Source organism: Pelobates fuscus, chromosome 5, assembly GCF_036172605.1.
Source record: "Pelobates fuscus isolate aPelFus1 chromosome 5, aPelFus1.pri, whole genome shotgun sequence".
NCBI lineage: Eukaryota > Metazoa > Chordata > Amphibia > Anura > Pelobatidae > Pelobates > Pelobates fuscus.
Genome location: NC_086321.1, coordinates 378867491 through 378884901, shown reverse-complemented (window position 1 = coordinate 378884901; position 17411 = coordinate 378867491). Strand labels below are relative to the sequence as shown.

At 38.0% G+C, this 17411-nt stretch overlaps 1 protein-coding gene across 1 annotated transcript; it reads left to right on the top strand.

The window, feature by feature from the left end:
- The first annotated feature begins 12148 nt into the window (after positions 1-12148).
- On the top strand, positions 12149-16568 carry LOC134612325 (tetraspanin-10-like). The gene is made up of 3 exons (XM_063456664.1): positions 12149-12266; positions 15057-15658; positions 16256-16568. Exons 1-3 carry the CDS (start codon positions 12171-12173, stop codon positions 16566-16568), a joined length of 1011 nt encoding a protein of 336 aa, XP_063312734.1. The 5' UTR covers positions 12149-12170.
- Positions 16569-17411: the final 843 nt, after the last annotated feature.

Below are 17411 nucleotides of genomic sequence, written 5' to 3'. Positions count from 1 at the left end.
TACGACCGTTTGAATTTGGCAACCGCCAAAACAGTGGCGTACACATGACCCATGGGGCCCCGGTGCGAAAATTGATCCGTGCCCACCCCGTGCTTACTTTGGCGGGCCGGGGCCACAACACATGGCGGCGGGCACCTGGTCGCAGGGGTTGCAGGGCTGCGACCCCTGCTACCGCGGTATGTACGCCAGTGCATGCAGATGCACACACACTTAAAGGACCACTACAGACACCCAGATCACATCAGCTCAATGAAGTGGTCTGGGTGTCAGGTCCCTCTAGTTTTAACCCTGCAGCTGAAAACATAGCAGTTTCAGAGAAACTGCTATGTTTCACCGAGGGTTAATCCAGCCTCTAGTGGCTGTCTCACTGACAGCCACTAGAGGAGCTTCCGCAATTCTAAGACACTGAACGTCCATAGAAAAGCATTGAGTAATGCTTTCCTATGGGCGGTTTGAATGCGTGCGCGGCTCTTGCCGCGCACGCGCATTCGGAGCTGAGAGGCGGAGGGGTCCCCTGCGCCAAGGGAGTCCGGTGCTGGAGAAAGGTAAGTGCTGAAGACACACACTCTCACGAACAGACGCATACACACTATCTAACAGACACACACATTTACTGACAGAGACACACTCAGCGACAGACATACATACACACTCACTTACAAAACATACACTCTCACTGACAAACACACACTCACTAACAGACATCAAACAGACTCACTAACACACACACAGTAACACACTCACTGACACTCACTAGCAGACACACACTCAACAGACACACTCACTCACTGTCACTAGCAGACACACACTCTAACACTCACACTAACACACACTAACACTCACACTAACACACACACTCACACGTTTTTTTTTTTTATTTAACCCCTTAAGGACCGGCCTGTTTTTGCGATGTTGTACATTTGCGACCAGGACTCTTTTTACACTTTTGTGGTGTTTGTGTTTAGCTGTAATTTTCCGCTCTCTATTAACTTTTCATATACAAATTATATATAGTTTTTTTTCAGGACAAAAAAGGCTTTCTTTACATACCATTATTTATATAATCTCATGTAATTTAATTTTAAAAAACAAACAAATATGATGAAAAATTTAAAAAAATACATGTTTTTTTGACTTTTACTTGAAAAATCTTTTACTCATCTACAAAAGCGAATAAAAAAAACTGCTAAATAGATTAAAAATATTGTCCTGAGTTTTAAAATACCCAGTGTTTACATGCTTTTTTGCTTTTTTTGCAAGTTATAGGGTTATAGGTACAAGTAGGATATTGCGATTTCAAAACATATATTCTTTCAAATTTATCAATAGTGACATTGTAACACTATTATCGGTCATAAATCTCTGAACAACACCCCACATGTACATATTTTTTTTTAAAGTAGACAAACCAGGGTATTCAATATAGGGTATGTCCAGTCTTTTTTAGTAGCCACCTAGTCGAAAACACTGGCCAAAGTTAGCGTTCATATTTGTTTTCTGTGTGAAAAAACAAAAAAACTAAATTGAACGCTAATTTTGGCCAGTGTTTGTGACTAAGTGGCTACTAAAAAAGACTGGACATACCCCATTTGCAATACCTTTTGTTGTCTTCTTTTGCAAATGGTATGCCATCATGGGGGTAATTCTCATACCTGGGCTACCATACGCTCTCAAAGGCAACATAACCATCCTGGCCATTTTCAATGTAAAAATATTTGACCCATATATTTGACCCTGTAACTTTCAAAAACGCTATAAAATCTGTACATGGGGGGTACTGTTATACTCGGGAGACTTTCTTGAACACAAATATTAGTGTTTCAAAACAAGAAAACATATCACAACAATTATATCATCAGTAAAAGTGCTGTTTGTGTGTGAAAAATGCGAAACAAAGTCACTTTCACTGACAATATCATCGCTGTGATAGGTTTAGCTGTTTTGAATCACTAATATTTGTGTTCAGTGAAGTCTCCCGAGTAAAACGGTACCCCCCATGTACAGGTTTCAGGGTGTCATAGAAAGTTACAGGGTAAAATACAGTGCTAGCAAATTAAATTCTCTGGAATTTCGGCCTGGGTTGGCAGGCAGGTCCCTCAAATTGCAATTAATAAAATTACTTAATTATGTAAAAATATTACATAAATATGCACGTAGAATTTAAATATATATGCATATTTATATATTTGAAGTCTACGTGTATATTTATAGATTAATTATTTAATTTTGTATATGGACATATGTATATTTCGTATTATATTTATTTATTTATATATACATAGATATATATACAATTTCATTCTAAGTGTATTTTGATATAAATATATATATTTTAATATCAAAATACAGTTAGAATAAAATTGCATATATATATAATTTTTTGTAAAAAAATTTTATTATTATTTTTAATTTTTTTAATTTAATTAAAACTAACTGACTAAGTGGCTACTAAAAAAGACTGGACATACCCCATTTGCAATACCTTGCGTTGTCTACTATTGCAAATGGTATGCCATCATAGGGGTAATTTTCATTCTTGGGCTACCATAGGGTCACAAAGGCAACGTAAGCAATGTGGCGAATTTTTATGTGAAAAAAATGAAACACAAGCCTTATATTTGACGCTGTAACTTTTGAAAACACCATAAAACCCGTACATGAGGGGTACTGTTGTACTCGGGAGACTTCGCTTAACACAAATATTTGTGTTTCAAAACAGTAAAAAGTATTGCAGCAATAATATCGTCCGTGTAAGTGCTGTTTGTGCGTGAAAAATACAAAAAACTTCACTTTTACTGGCGATATCATCGTTGTAATACATTTTACTGTTTTGAAACACTAATATTTGTGTTCAGTGAAGTCTCCCGAGTAGAACAGTATTCCCCATGTACAGGTTTTATGGTGTCTTGGAAAGTTATAGCGTTAAATATAGTGCTAGCAAATTAAATTCCCTATACTTTCGGCATGGGCTGTCAGGCAGGTCCCGCTAATTGTAATGAATTAGGATACCTAATTATGTAAAAATATTACATAAATATATGTGTAAAATTAATATATGAATATATATATATACATATGTGTATATATACGTGTATATATATATATCATTTTATTTTAATATTTTTATTTATATATAGGTATATATACACGTGTATATATTTATGTATTTAGATATATATATTATTTCGTTCTACGTGTATTTTGATATAAATATATATATATTAATATCACAATACAGTTAGAACGAAATAACACATCTATATATTTTTTAATTATTTATTTTTAATTATTTTTTTTATTTTATTTTTTTACGTATTTACAGAATTTTTTTATATTATATATAAATTTTTAATCAGTATCAGTCTACGTGTAATTTGATATTAATATATATATATATATATATATAATTATATATATTAATAGTAAAATACACCTAGACAGTGTATGTGTGTGTATGTATATGTGTATATATATACTTAGATCATATATATAATATATATATATATATATATATATATGATCTAAGTACGGTATATATATATATTTTTTTTTTACACTTATTTAATGTATTTTAATTTTATTTCTAGCCAGCAGGGGGACAATTACGCCCGGCGGCGTTTAGAGCCGCTTAAAAAAAGGCGTAATTGTACACCCTCCGGTCTTAAGGGGTTAATGTAACTGTGAAGCACTTTGGCAACAACGTTGCAATTAAATGTGCTATATAAATAAATAATAACAGTTACTCCGCCCACTCCAGTATAATAGGATTACATTCACACACAGTCCGTGTATAATATAGTATACAGTATAATAGGATTACATTCACACACAGGCTGTGTATAATATAGTATACAGTATAATAGGATTGCATTCAAACACAGTCCGTGTATAATATAGTATACAGTATAATAGGATTACATTCACACACAGACTGTGTATAATATAGTATACAGTATAATAGGATTACATTCACACACAGACTGTGTATAATATAGTATACAGTATAATAGGATTACATTCACACACAGGCTGTGTATAATATAGTATACAGTATAATAGGATTACATTCACACACAGGCCGTGTATAATATAGTATACAGTATAATAGGATTACATTCACACACAGGCTGTGTATAATATAGTATACAGTATAATAGGATTGCATTCAAACACAGTCCGTGTATAATATAGTATACAGTATAATAGGATTACATTCACACACAGACTGTGTATAATATAGTATACAGTATAATAGGATTACATTCACACACAGACTGTGTATAATATAGTATACAGTATAATAGGAGTACATTCACACACACAGGCCGTGTATAATATAGTATACAGTATAATAGGATTACATTCACACACAGGCCGTGTATAATATAGTATACAGTATAATAGGATTACATTCACACACAGGCTGTGTATAATATAGTATACAGTATAATAGGATTACATTCACACACAGGCTGTGTATAATATAGTATACAGTATAATAGGATTACATTCACACACAGGCCGACAGGCTGTGTATAATATAGTATACAGTATAATAGGATTACATTCACACACAGGCTGTGTATAATATAGTATACAGTATAATAGGATTACATTCACACACAGTCCGTGTATAATATAGTATACAGTATAATAGGATTACATTCACACACAGGCTGTGTATAATATAGTATACAGTATAATAGGATTACATTCACACACAGGCCGTGTATAATATAGTATACAGTATAATAGGATTACATTCACACACAGGCCGTGTATAATATAGTATACAGTATAATAGGATTACATTCACACACAGTCCGTGTATAATATAGTATACAGTATAATAGGATTACATTCACACACAGGCTGTGTATAATATAGTATACAGTATAATAGGATTACATTCACACACAGGCCGTGTATAATATAGTATACAGTATAATAGGATTACATTCATACACAGGCTGTGTATAATATAGTATACAGTATAATAGGATTACATTCACACACAGGCCGACAGGCTGTGTATAATATAGTATACAGTATAATAGGATTACATTCACACACAGGCAGTGTATAATTACATTCACACACAGTCCGTGTATAATATAGTATACAGTATAATAGGATTACATTCACACACAGGCAGTGTATAATATAGTATACAGTATAATAGGATTACATTCACACACAGGCTGTCACACACAGGCCGTGTATAATATACTATACAGTATAATAGGATTACATTCACACACAGGCCGTGTATAATATAGTATACAGTATAATAGGATTACATTCACACACAGGCCGTGTATAATATAGTATACAGTATAATAGGATTACATTCACACACAGGCTGTCACACACAGGCCGTGTATAATATACTATACAGTATAATAGGATTACATTCACACACAGGCCGTGTATAATATAGTATACAGTATAATAGGATCACATTCACACACAGACTGTGTATAATATAGTATACAGTATAATAGGATCACATTCACACACAGACTGTGTATAATATAGTATACAGTATAGTATGTCTGCTTGGTATCAGCCCTGCGTGATAATGCACATTCCCAGGTCTCTGCTCACACTGACAACCAGCTCTGCATTATTTTAATACTCATCACTCCCAAGTGACCTGATTTAACAGAGACAGTCCCTATGTGAGCCCCAATTCTCTCAGTCCCTAAAGGCTCCATATTAATTATTAATGACAGGATTATTCACCGAAGTTTGAATTGCCAGAAATTCACAGTGAAGTCAGAATAAATTGAACTTTTTTTTGGCTAAAACTGACAAATTGTAAAATAAAATCTGCAGGTCAGATAAACACTAGCCACGTGCCAATCCTGAAGAGGTCGTGCCATCGCGGCTGGGCACACATTTAGCACAGTTGAAGCGCTTACATATTGGCTTAAATGTCCAAAACTTCATTACAAGTGCAGCGAATGCACGTTTTAACCTGTGATCCCGGGTGACCAGGAGGATAATTAAATTGTGTGACCTAACAAGACTCTCGATAGGCTTCCACATCATTTATTTTGCCCTAAAGTTGAAGTTCTCTTTGAATTACCAACAATTTACATTTTACTGAATAACACTGTAGGCGTAAAACAGAGCTTCCCAACCATAAAATTCACATTAATGAATCAATGGCATTATACATCCCAACATTAGGAGGTATGAAATTGGGCAGGAGGTTCGCAGACCTAAAAGGTGAAAGGGTTAATGCTGTAATGGACTCAACTCCCCTCGGTTCTCGATCCCTCGGTCACCATAATCAACGTTGATGGAGAATCATTGTCAGCAATAAGACACGGACACCAACAAGATGCTTTGACAAGATTTCCCAATCTGTATTACTTTGAAGCTAGAATTTATACAATTTTGTTACATGAGCCGTGAGATATGCCATACAGTACAGACTGTAAGATTTATTGCTTCCTTATAGTACATATTAGTCTGACAATAGAAAGATAAGCATTTGAATAAAGTCTGGGGAAGAATATCCTGAGATTGGAATGGGCAAGACATCCTGAGATTTAGCAATGTCGCACATCCTATAGAAGGAAGACCTTAAATTGTATAAGTCTGCCACAGTCAGCATAATTAGCAAAGTCACACATCCTATAGAAGGAAGACCCTATTGTTTAACCCCTTAAGGACACAACTTCTGGAATAAAAGGGAATCATGACGGAATAGTTCTGTCATGTGTCATTAAGGGGTTAAGTCTTTGCCACAGTTAGCAGAATTATGTTGTACATTATTTTGAAGCATACAGAAAAGAGTTTAACTGTTTCATATCCTTTCAGTCAGCAATAATGATTATAAACCTTATAAAAGCATAAAATACATATGAACAAGAAAAGTTAACTATTTCATATTCCTTCAAAAGGGTGTGCCATTTGCATCACTGGTAACCCCAAAATGTGCAGTTCCACCCGGAAAAGGGGTCAGACCATGCAGAGTGCGCCGCTGAACATGCAGCGCCCTGGTCTCAGTTCCCTGGCGTCGTCAGCGGCTGGACACGAGGGAATGAAATTGGGACGGTGGAACAACAGTCCGAAATCATGATTGTCCTACCGAATACGGAAAGTTGGGGGGCATGCATTAAACTGAGATAAATGTCAGTCTACATAAATTAGATACTTTTTCCAACTTATATTTTTAGTTACATAAATGATTATCAATGTTTCATAAACACATTTAAAATGTCCGAAATAGCCCTTACCGTGGCCATACACCCTAAAATTGAGAGCATGGGCAATAGGTAAGTAGCTAAGTGCACTTTCTGCATTTCTTTGGTAATATTTAATTATTTACTAAAATATTGTAAACGTTAACATTAACAAAATGTGTTATTTATTTATTTCTCTAAATTGCACAATAAATGTTCTGAGCTGAAAAATGAATAATGAACTCATTTTGCATTAATCATTTTTAGAACATATTTTTCAGGTTCATTGTAAGATTAATAAAATGTTCCCGGAAACACTAACCGGATCCACATTTATCTGGTGATACATTGACTCCTGTACTCCTTTCACATACAGAGACAATCCCTTATTTAAAATAATAAAATAAAACGTGTGCATTCAATGAATCATAATCATTTTTTTAAATTCTCACATTTGACAAACGGGTGTTTATTGCAAATTCCCAAGAATTACACGTTTTGCAGTGTGAATGGAAGCAGGAAGTGACTCAGCCAATCATTACGTTTCGATAACAGTTCTATAGCCCAGCAAGAGGTTTCTGGGAGATGTAGTTTAATTGTTGGTTTTCTACTGTAGGATGTCATCAGCTGAACTACAAATCCCAGAAACCAACACATCATGCAGATCAGGTTTTTTTTTGGTGCAAGAAAATTATTGAAAAAAAAGATACATTGCTGGCTGGGAGGGAGGGGCACAAGATGGGGGACTTTCGAGTAAAATCAGGTCTAGGTACAGTGATTGAACGTTACTAGAGTTATTGAAGGAGCAATATGCTCACCTTTATCGTACCACACATCTCTTACAACAAAAGGCATTTTTAGTTTTAGAAAGAGACATAGATTACCCGTTTAAAGGGAAATTGACAGCAGGTAATGGCATTCTTATACGCTGGTACAAAGATAATCTATGTAAGAAGATCCCCGGTATTTCCATTTATTGCGTGTTTTATATTTGACGGGGTATATCTACTAATATATACTGTAACTTTACATTTTTATTTGTGCCGTTGATTGTCCCTTTCACTATTGTGAGTGTGTAAACATGGCAGCTGGGAATGAATCAATATTTTGGCGTTGCCGCGTTGCGCTATGTTTGGAAGCCTACCTAGACTAAAGCCGTCACCGCCTTATCGACTTATTTTCATCTTTTTGCTGAAACACAATAAACTGGTATCGTTTTTCGTATAGCGTCTATCTTTATGAAAATCTGAGAAGTGGCAGGTCTCCAGAGAACAAATAAACAATATATTTACCTCCAAGATGGTTTAGAATGAATAGGGCCAGGGCGCAGAGTTTACACTCACCGCTCGCCTTTGGAAAGTGAAGATTTAGCAGTAGTGAGTAGAAATTCACCCCAGTGAGTAAGTAACTTTTAAATCCTGGCTAGTGGCGTAGGGTTTGAAATGTTAGGCTTGGATGGGACCAAATGATGCCCGCATATGTACCAAATGTCCTGATTCTGGTAAGACAGTCCCAATGTTGGGCTTCTATCCTGCCATTGCGTCTGGAGAGAGTACCCCTAAAGCACAGCTGGCTATGGCTTTTCCAGTCCATTTGTACCCATGTCTTCAGTAGTTCTCTTCGTATGGGCAGCTCTCATTATCCTCAGTGCCGCTTTCTCTTATCCATGCGCACATTCACCATTCAGTGCTGTCCCCAGCATTGCAAAGTGTCTCAATGACATAGCGGCACGCACGCCTGGCTCTAGCCGCCCCTCTCCTGTCCTGAATTCATACTTGCCACAGTTGGCAGGTATGGCCACACAGCTGTGGGATGAAATCACATTTTTAAAGCTAACGGGCTAGTACAATGTACCGAGGACAAATGATTCTCTATAAACGGACACTAATATTTTAGATGGCCAATACTTAACTGTTAGCGTATGCAGGGGATATAGCTTTCAGTACAGTTGTATTTTACAAACTTTCAAACTCGTGAGTGGCCACAGAAGGAAGACAAAAATCCGTTCACCTTTGGAAATAAACCAGTTAATATTTCCATACTGAAATCAGCTGACGTGGCTCATTTTTCCAGTTCAGTTTTTGAGGCGTAGAATTTGTAATTCACTTTGGATTCATTATTCACTAACTCTGAATTACGCCAAATTGAACCAGAATGACTCCAACTCAGCGGCAGGGACACCTGGGTTATATTTGTCCAAGTTTTGCCGTGAGATTTCACTTGCTACAGTTTGGAGTTGAATTGAATAAACCAGATCAGCATACAGAGATTTCCTACAATGCTGAAAGACACGTTATCATGATTATGGACACACCTCCCAAGTGTCCCTATTTAGGAGGGGCAGTCCCTATTTTGGGCCTTAATGCCTCTGTTCCTCTTTTCTTTCCTAATGTCCCTCTTTTCTAGGAGCTCCATATTGTTGGTGTGTCTGCGTGTATCACAGAGTTCCACGGCAATAAAACTCCCAGTAATGTGTCTGAGTGTATCACAGAGCTCCACGGCAATAATACTCCCAGTAATGTGTCTGAGTGTATCACAGAGCTCCACGGCAATAATACTCCCAGTAATGTGTCTGAGTGTATCACAGAGCTCCACGGCAATAATACTCCCAGTAATGTGTCTGAGTGTATAACAGAGCTCCACAGTAATAATACTCCCAGTAATGTGTCTGAGTGTATAACAGAGCTCCACAGCAATAATACTCCTAGTAATGTGTCTGAGTGTATCACAGAGCTCCACAGCAATAATACTCCCAGTAATGTGTCTGAGTGTATAACAGAGCTCCACGGCAATAATACTCCCAGTAATGTGTCTGAGTGTATAACAGAGCTCCACAGTAATAATACTCCCAGTAATGTGTCTGAGTGTATAACAGAGCTCCACAGCAATAATACTCCCAGTAATGTGTCTGAGCGTATAACAGAGCTCCACAGCAATAATACTCCCAGTAATGTGTCTGAGTGTATAACAGAGCTCCACAGCAATAATACTCCCAGTAATGTGTCTGAGTGTATCACAGAGCTCCACGGCAATAATACTCCCAGTAATGTGTCTGAGTGTATAACAGAGCTCCACAGTAATAATACTCCCTGTAATGTGTCTGAGTGTATAACAGAGCTCCACAGCAATAATACTCCCAGTAATGTGTCTGAGTGTATAACAGAGCTCCACAGTAATAATACTCCCAGTAATGTGTCTGAGTGTATAACAGAGCTCCACAGCAATAATACTCCCAGTAATGTGTCTGAGCGTATAACAGAGCTCCACAGCAATAATACTCCCAGTAATGTGTCTGAGTGTATAACAGAGCTCCACAGCAATAATACTCCCAGTAATGTGTCTGAGTGTATCACAGAGCTCCACGGCAATAATACTCCCAGTAATGTGTCTGAGTGTATAACAGAGCTCCACAGTAATAATACTCCCAGTAATGTGTCTGAGTGTATAACAGAGCTCCACAGCAATAATACTCCCAGTAATGTGTCTGAGCGTATAACAGAGCTCCACAGCAATAATACTCCCAGTAATGTGTCTGAGTGTATAACAGAGCTCCACAGCAATAATACTCCCAGTAATGTGTCTGAGTGTATCACAGAGCTCCACGGCAATAATACTCCCAGTAATGTGTCTGAGTGTATAACAGAGCTCCACAGTAATAATACTCCCTGTAATGTGTCTGAGTGTATAACAGAGCTCCACAGCAATAATACTCCCAGTAATGTGTCTGAGTGTATCACAGAGCTCCACGGCAATAAAACTCCCAGTAATGTGTCTGAGTGTATCACAGAGCTCCACGGCAATAATACTCCCAGTAATGTGTCTGAGTGTATAACAGAGCTCCACAGCAATAATGCTCCCAGTAATGTGTCTGGGTGTATAACAGAGCTCCACAGCAATAATACTACCAGTAATGTGTCTGAGTGTATAACAGAGCTCCACAGTAATAACACTCCCAGTAATGTGTCTGAGTGTATAACAGAGCTCCACAGCAATAATACTCCCAGTAATGTGTCTGAGTGTATAACAGAGCTCCACAGCAATAATACTCCCAGTAATGTGTCTGAGTGTATAACAGAGCCCCACAGCAATAATACTCCCAGTAATGTGTCTGAGTGTATAACAGAGCTCCACAGCAATAATACTCCCTGTAATGTGTCTGAGTGTATAACAGAGTTCCACAGCAATAATACTCCCTGTAATGTGTCTGAGTGTGTAACAGAGCTCCACAGCAATAATACTCCCAGTAATGTGTCTGAGTGTATAACAGAGCCCCACAGCAATATTACTCCCAGTAATGTGTCTGAGTGTATAACAGAGCTCCACAGCAATAATACTCTCAGTAATGTGTCTGAGTGTATAACAGAGCCCCACAGTAATAATGCTCTCAGTAATGTGTCATAGTGTATAACAGAGCTCCACAGTAATAATACTCTCAGTAATGTGTCTGAGTGTATAACAGAGCTCCACAGCAATAATACTCCCAGTAATGTGTCTTTAAACTACAATAAATGAGTTTAGAAATCAGTGTGTCATTGTTCTTCTTCTGAATTACATGTTAATAATATAGTTATTGGTAAGTCACATCAAATTTCTCTGAACAGCCCCACCCCTGTTCGCACCCCCACTCACACCCCTAAAATTAAAGTGTCTCTCTCTGTCCATGTGAAATGTTGGGTGGCATTCATCCCCATTTAACTCTCTGTGCATGACACAATGTGTATAAATGTTGTATTTCTAAAATGGGGTTTGGTGTAAATTTGATACTTTGTGCACAGTTTAGAATTTCATAGAATGTCTGGCTGACCTCAGATTGAAGGGGTTAACGAAGAAGGACTCTCAATGAGTGGAACTGCAGCAGAGACACACCAGCCCCTCACATGATAAGAGGCTGACTGGTCTGATGATCTGCTTCAGATAAAGGTAAACGTTGGTTCCCTTGGAAAATCATACCAGTCTCTCTCACAGCTCCGTACGATGGGTGGAAGACGCTTTTGGCAATTCCAGACTTGGCTGCGTTTAACCAAGAAAAACCCAGAGGAACTTAATGAAAGCTCCAGGTTAATACCCAAGGTGACAGTTTCTGTAATTAACTTCTCTTCCCAGAAAGGGCAGAGCATCGAGTGTATTCATTTCAATATTGCCAGATCCACCAGGATTTCCTATATCACTTCTTTGTGTGGATGGGCATAGCATGAAAAGTGCGGCCCTTGAGTGTGCAACATTCAAATGCTGCAGGAGGGAAATCAATTAACTAATCAGGTTAGTTCTACTGGGATCCCTTCTTGACAAAGTTTTCTTTGTCCTGCAGCATATGAATTCTGCAAAATGCAGATCATCGATATTCAGGGTCAGTATAAAGAGAAGATATGTGTCCAGGACAACATGGCGGCTCTGATTGCCGTAACTAGGTGACTATAATATTGCGCATTTTATTTATCTCCTACAAGAGGGTCTAGGTATTTAAATTGTGATCACAGCCCTAGTTTAAAATTCTAAATAACTGAATGACTTGATATGATTGCATATTGTCCCTTTAATTGGAGATATTATTATAGCGTGTAGGGTAGCACTGATTCTGTGCCGCCCTTCAATAAGTGAAACTGTTACTTTAATATTAACGGATTTTCCTTATCGTATTTCAGCACGTTGAAAGGCGATCCCATGCGAAGTGTCGCGTTTATCATATCTGATCGTTATTTATATTGTGTTGCTTTTGAAAATTAAATTATATTTTTTTCCAACAGACCGCTATATTTTTAGATCTCCGTTTTGCATCAGACATTTCCAATTCCTGCTCTGTTAACGCCTAAGGGGTTGCTTTTGGATATAATTTAAAATCATGCCATGCTCTCTGCTTTAGTACACTAATGGCAATGGTCTGGCATGAATGCTTTAATAACTGTTTTCAGTCACACAAGTTATGTCAGCCAAGCTAAATGCTAGACTTGTATACCATCCGTTTTTAGCTGCGTACGACTCAAACTCCTGTTTATATCCAAACCAATTGATCCGTCCGGGATTTACTTGTGGAATCCTATAAGATTACACAGGTTCATGCTGGACAGATCGATTCGTTTGGGAGTAGATTAATAGAAACTTTATTCGTTCGGTGCACCTGAAATAGATTTGTGCAGAAGTCTACAAAATGCCGAGTCGAGAGCCCCCTTCTCAATGGGATTCTGTAAAATGAGGAATCCTGGGGGACATCTTACATAAACATTATCTACCTAACGACCGCTAAACCACCCCCTGCGCTTAAAGGAACACTATAGTCAACTAAATTAATTTAGCTAAATAAAGCAGTTTTAGTGTATAGATCATTTCCCTGCAATTTCACTGTCATTTAGGAGTTAAATCACTTTGTTTCTGTTTATGCAGCCCTAGCCACACCTCCCCTGGCTATGATTGACATGCATGAAAAAAAAAACTGGTTTCACTTTCAAACAGATGTAATTTACCTTAAATAATTGTATCTCAATCTCTAAATTGAACTTTAATCACATACAGGAGGCTCTTGCAGGGTCTAGCAAGCTATTAACATAGCAGGGGATAAGAAAATCTTAATTAAACAGAACTTGCAATAAAGAAAGCCTAAATAGGGCTCTCTTTACAGGAAGTGTTTATGGAAGGCTGTGCAAGTCACATGCAGGGAGGTGTGACTAGGGTTCATAAACAAAGGGATTTAACTCCTAAATGGCAGAGGATTGAGCAGTGAGGCTGCAGGGGCATGTTCTATACTCCAAAACTGCTTCATTAAGCTAAAGTTGTTCAGGTGACTATAGTGTCCCTTTAAGATCTATAACTACCTTTTGGCTTTGATATTTCCTAATTAACTGAGCTGCAGACATGGATGGGGTATAGGTGCTGGTAGCACCACCGTGTTTTTTTTTTTTAGATTGCTCTAAAAATGTAGATGTAAACCGAGGGCACACATCCGCAGGCTTTTTTTCAGCAAAAGTAAGACGATGAACTGTAGTGGTTATGGTGCAAATGAAAATCACTTGATAACCGAGGGCTTTGTAAAAGAAATGCTGTAAGTAGCTGATTAAATGTTCATAAACTGCCGCCTATGCGTTTCAAGGTATGGCAGGTGTCCGTGAAACGCTATGTCACCCCTAAACTATCCTCATGGCTCTTTAACCAAAAATAAAGTTTATTTCATGCGTAGCTTCCTGTGTCTTCATTCCTTTTTATTTATTTCCCTGAGTGCTCTAGTTTTCTTTAAATACAGAAATAAACGTAGGGACTACTTTTCCCCAACATGACAATGGGCTGAGCTTAACGCAAAGTTCTGTTTCTGCTTTCAATCAAATTTACCCACAATCCATCAGCTACACAGTGCTTGTACAAAGCTGCAGGATATACCGACACCTACTGTGTTAAAGGAGACTCCAAACACCTAAAGCACCTGTCTTGCAAAGACTTTCCTCATTGAGCTGCATTGTGAAGTCTGTGATTGGACAGCCTCAGAAAGTCTGGGCGGGGCTAGATGGGGAGGGCTTGCAAAGGCTGCAGACAACAGATTTGCAGCTTTAGCAAGCTGTTATTAGATATAACCCAAATGACAAAATATTCGAAAGTGAAATACGTGAAAGAATTAAGTAAAATATCCAAGAAATCTTTCAAAATCTGTCTGGTTTTTTTTTTTTTTTTTCAGAGGAATTATGCAATTTCACTTTTAGTTCACTAAAATTTTGGCATTTTGATCGATAAAACTCATTGTTTCAATAATTACAACAATCAATTAACTTTTTGGAGATTAGTGACTCATGTTGGTAAAGTTAGCTGGGAAGGTTGAAGTGTACTTTTTAGACGAGAAAATCATATAATTTTATTTAGTTTTTTGTATATCTTCCTCAGGATAATGCTGATTCCCAAAAGGTTCCTGATGGAGAGGATTCAGAGGAGGAGCGACATAGTGCTTACAGCTATCCAGGACTTGTGGTTACGAAGTCCATGTCAACCAAGAACTGGCCCCGACCCATGACCCATCTTCCTACGTTATTAGTGTTTATTAAGTATCTCATGTTCATCACCAATTTTGTGTTCTCGGTAGTGGGATTCTCCATTTTAGGAATTGGTTTTTGGGGACTCATAGACAAGCAGTCGTTGATTAGCGAGAAAATTGGCTCTCTGGGCACAGACCCCATGCTTTTCTTTATACTGGTGGGTCTGGTGATTTGTGTCCTGTCTGTGTCGGGGTGTGTGGGATTCCTAAGAGAAAACATTTGCCTCCTGAAACTATTCTCTGCCGGAATGTGCGTTCTTGTAGTCATCCAGAGCGTTTTGGCCATCGCTTTCCTCTCCTTCAGAGAGCAGATCCAGGATTCTGTGAAGGAATCCATGATGGTGGCTTTGACTAGGTACCAGGACGATTCTGACCTGAGGTTTATTATGGATGAGATCCAGCTTGGCATGGAGTGCTGTGGGGTTCAATCTTACCAAGACTGGGGGGTCAACTTGTGAGTACCAATCCTTTCCATTTATGTTCTGTTTTATGGCACTGTAGACAGCACAATTCTCCGGTACCATCACTCTCGTATGAAAAATATACAATGTATTAAGTATTTTTTTTTTTTTTTTAAACTTGCTTGCCCAATTCCAACATAATGTGCCATCTGCAGAGCATGTTATTGGAGGAAATAACCAAGGACCGTCCACTGCAATGGGGCACTATGATGGAGCCATCTGTAATGGAGGGCCCATTCCCCCTTAGGCATTTCCAATTGGTCCCCCAAAATAGGAAAATAATTCCTTGTTGACTCCCTGATGACACACAATGAAACCCCTATTTACACTACACCCCCAGTAACATTCACACAGTTTTTCTACACCGTGAGTGTTTTAATGAGACCTTCCCCTGACTGAAGGCTGCTCTGCATATATTACATGAAACCCTCCTGCACAGGTTTTTAACTGGTAATATCAATCCTAAAGATTAAATATATAGATTAATACGGTGTTGTTGGATCTGGACATGTTTCTAAGAGATAATTAATTAATTCCCAATGTTTGTGGCTCGCTCTGCTCATTAACCTCTCTTACGATTCACCCTACAGATATTTTAACTGCAGTTCCGCTGGCGTTCTTTCCTGCGGAGTTCCATATTCCTGCTGCATTGACCCTCTAGAAAATGGCACCGTTCCCAACTCCCAATGTGGATTCAAGGTACAGGAGATGGGAGAGACCTTGGCTGGGAGCACCGTCTATCTGGGAGGCTGTGTACCCCAACTTTCTCTCTGGCTGAGCCGCAGGTTTTGGGACATTGCTTCAGGATTCTTATTGGTGACGGCCATCGAGCTTATAAATGTTTCCTGTGCCCAGAGAATTCTGAGAGAAATAAAGTTTGGAAGGAACACAATGGCTTGGTAGACCAAAATACCACGAGTGGACTCTCACTGACCAGAAATAAACGGGAGATGGGAACCCAGTAGTTTCACAAAATTAAGAGGGAAACGTTTTACAAGACGTGGCAGTATTACTGTTCTAAAACTTCCTGAAACCATTTTCTTACCCCAGAATATCCTTTAAGTGAGTATATTGTATAATCTGCAATTAAAGTGAAATAGAGCGAATACCCCATTATGAAAAGCATAAAATCTCACCTAAAAGACTATATAGGTAGCAATAGGATTCCTTGACGCTGTATAAATACAAATTTGATATCTGTAAATATACGTCTAGGGTCAGTTTCTTGTAGTTGTGTTTCAGGTGGAGGGGGGGTGATAACAACAAAATCTTTGGATAGAAATCGGATAATAAATATTTCATGCAGAAAATCAGAGTGAAAACCTGTCCTATGTTTTTGCAGAACATTTAACCTGTGATATAACCGCTATGGAATTGTATCAGATGTGGTTATATTGGGTATCGAAGTATTAACTGCATTGGGTATATGTGCCCTTTTAATGTAGATCTGAGGAATGTATAAAGGTAGCTTACCCACGACTAATAGGCAAAATTAATAATAAAAAATAAAATATATAATTATACTTCCTATATTCACAATGCTCTGGACTGTAATTCCTATTATTATTATTACGGTATTATTATTATTGAACATCTTTTATGTTCATTTTAAAACTAGCATGTTTAAATTGCGTCTCCTTTTAAGTGCGTCACACCGATACGGCATGTCAGGAATACACGGTGTCTGTCTGTGAATGTACTTACTCCGCGCAATACGCTGGACGCACGTCTATAAGAATGACGCAG

Bases quoted from the DNA above. Each gene is read 5' to 3' on its own strand.
- LOC134612325 (XM_063456664.1), top strand. From the start codon at position 12,171: ATGGGTGGAAGACGCTTTTGGCAATTCCAGACTTGGCTGCGTTTAACC. The intron at 12,267-15,056 runs GTGACAGTTTCT...TATCTTCCTCAG, and splicing joins GCTCCAGGTTAATACCCAAG to GATAATGCTGATTCCCAAAA. The intron at 15,659-16,255 runs GTGAGTACCAAT...TTCACCCTACAG, and splicing joins CAAGACTGGGGGGTCAACTT to ATATTTTAACTGCAGTTCCG.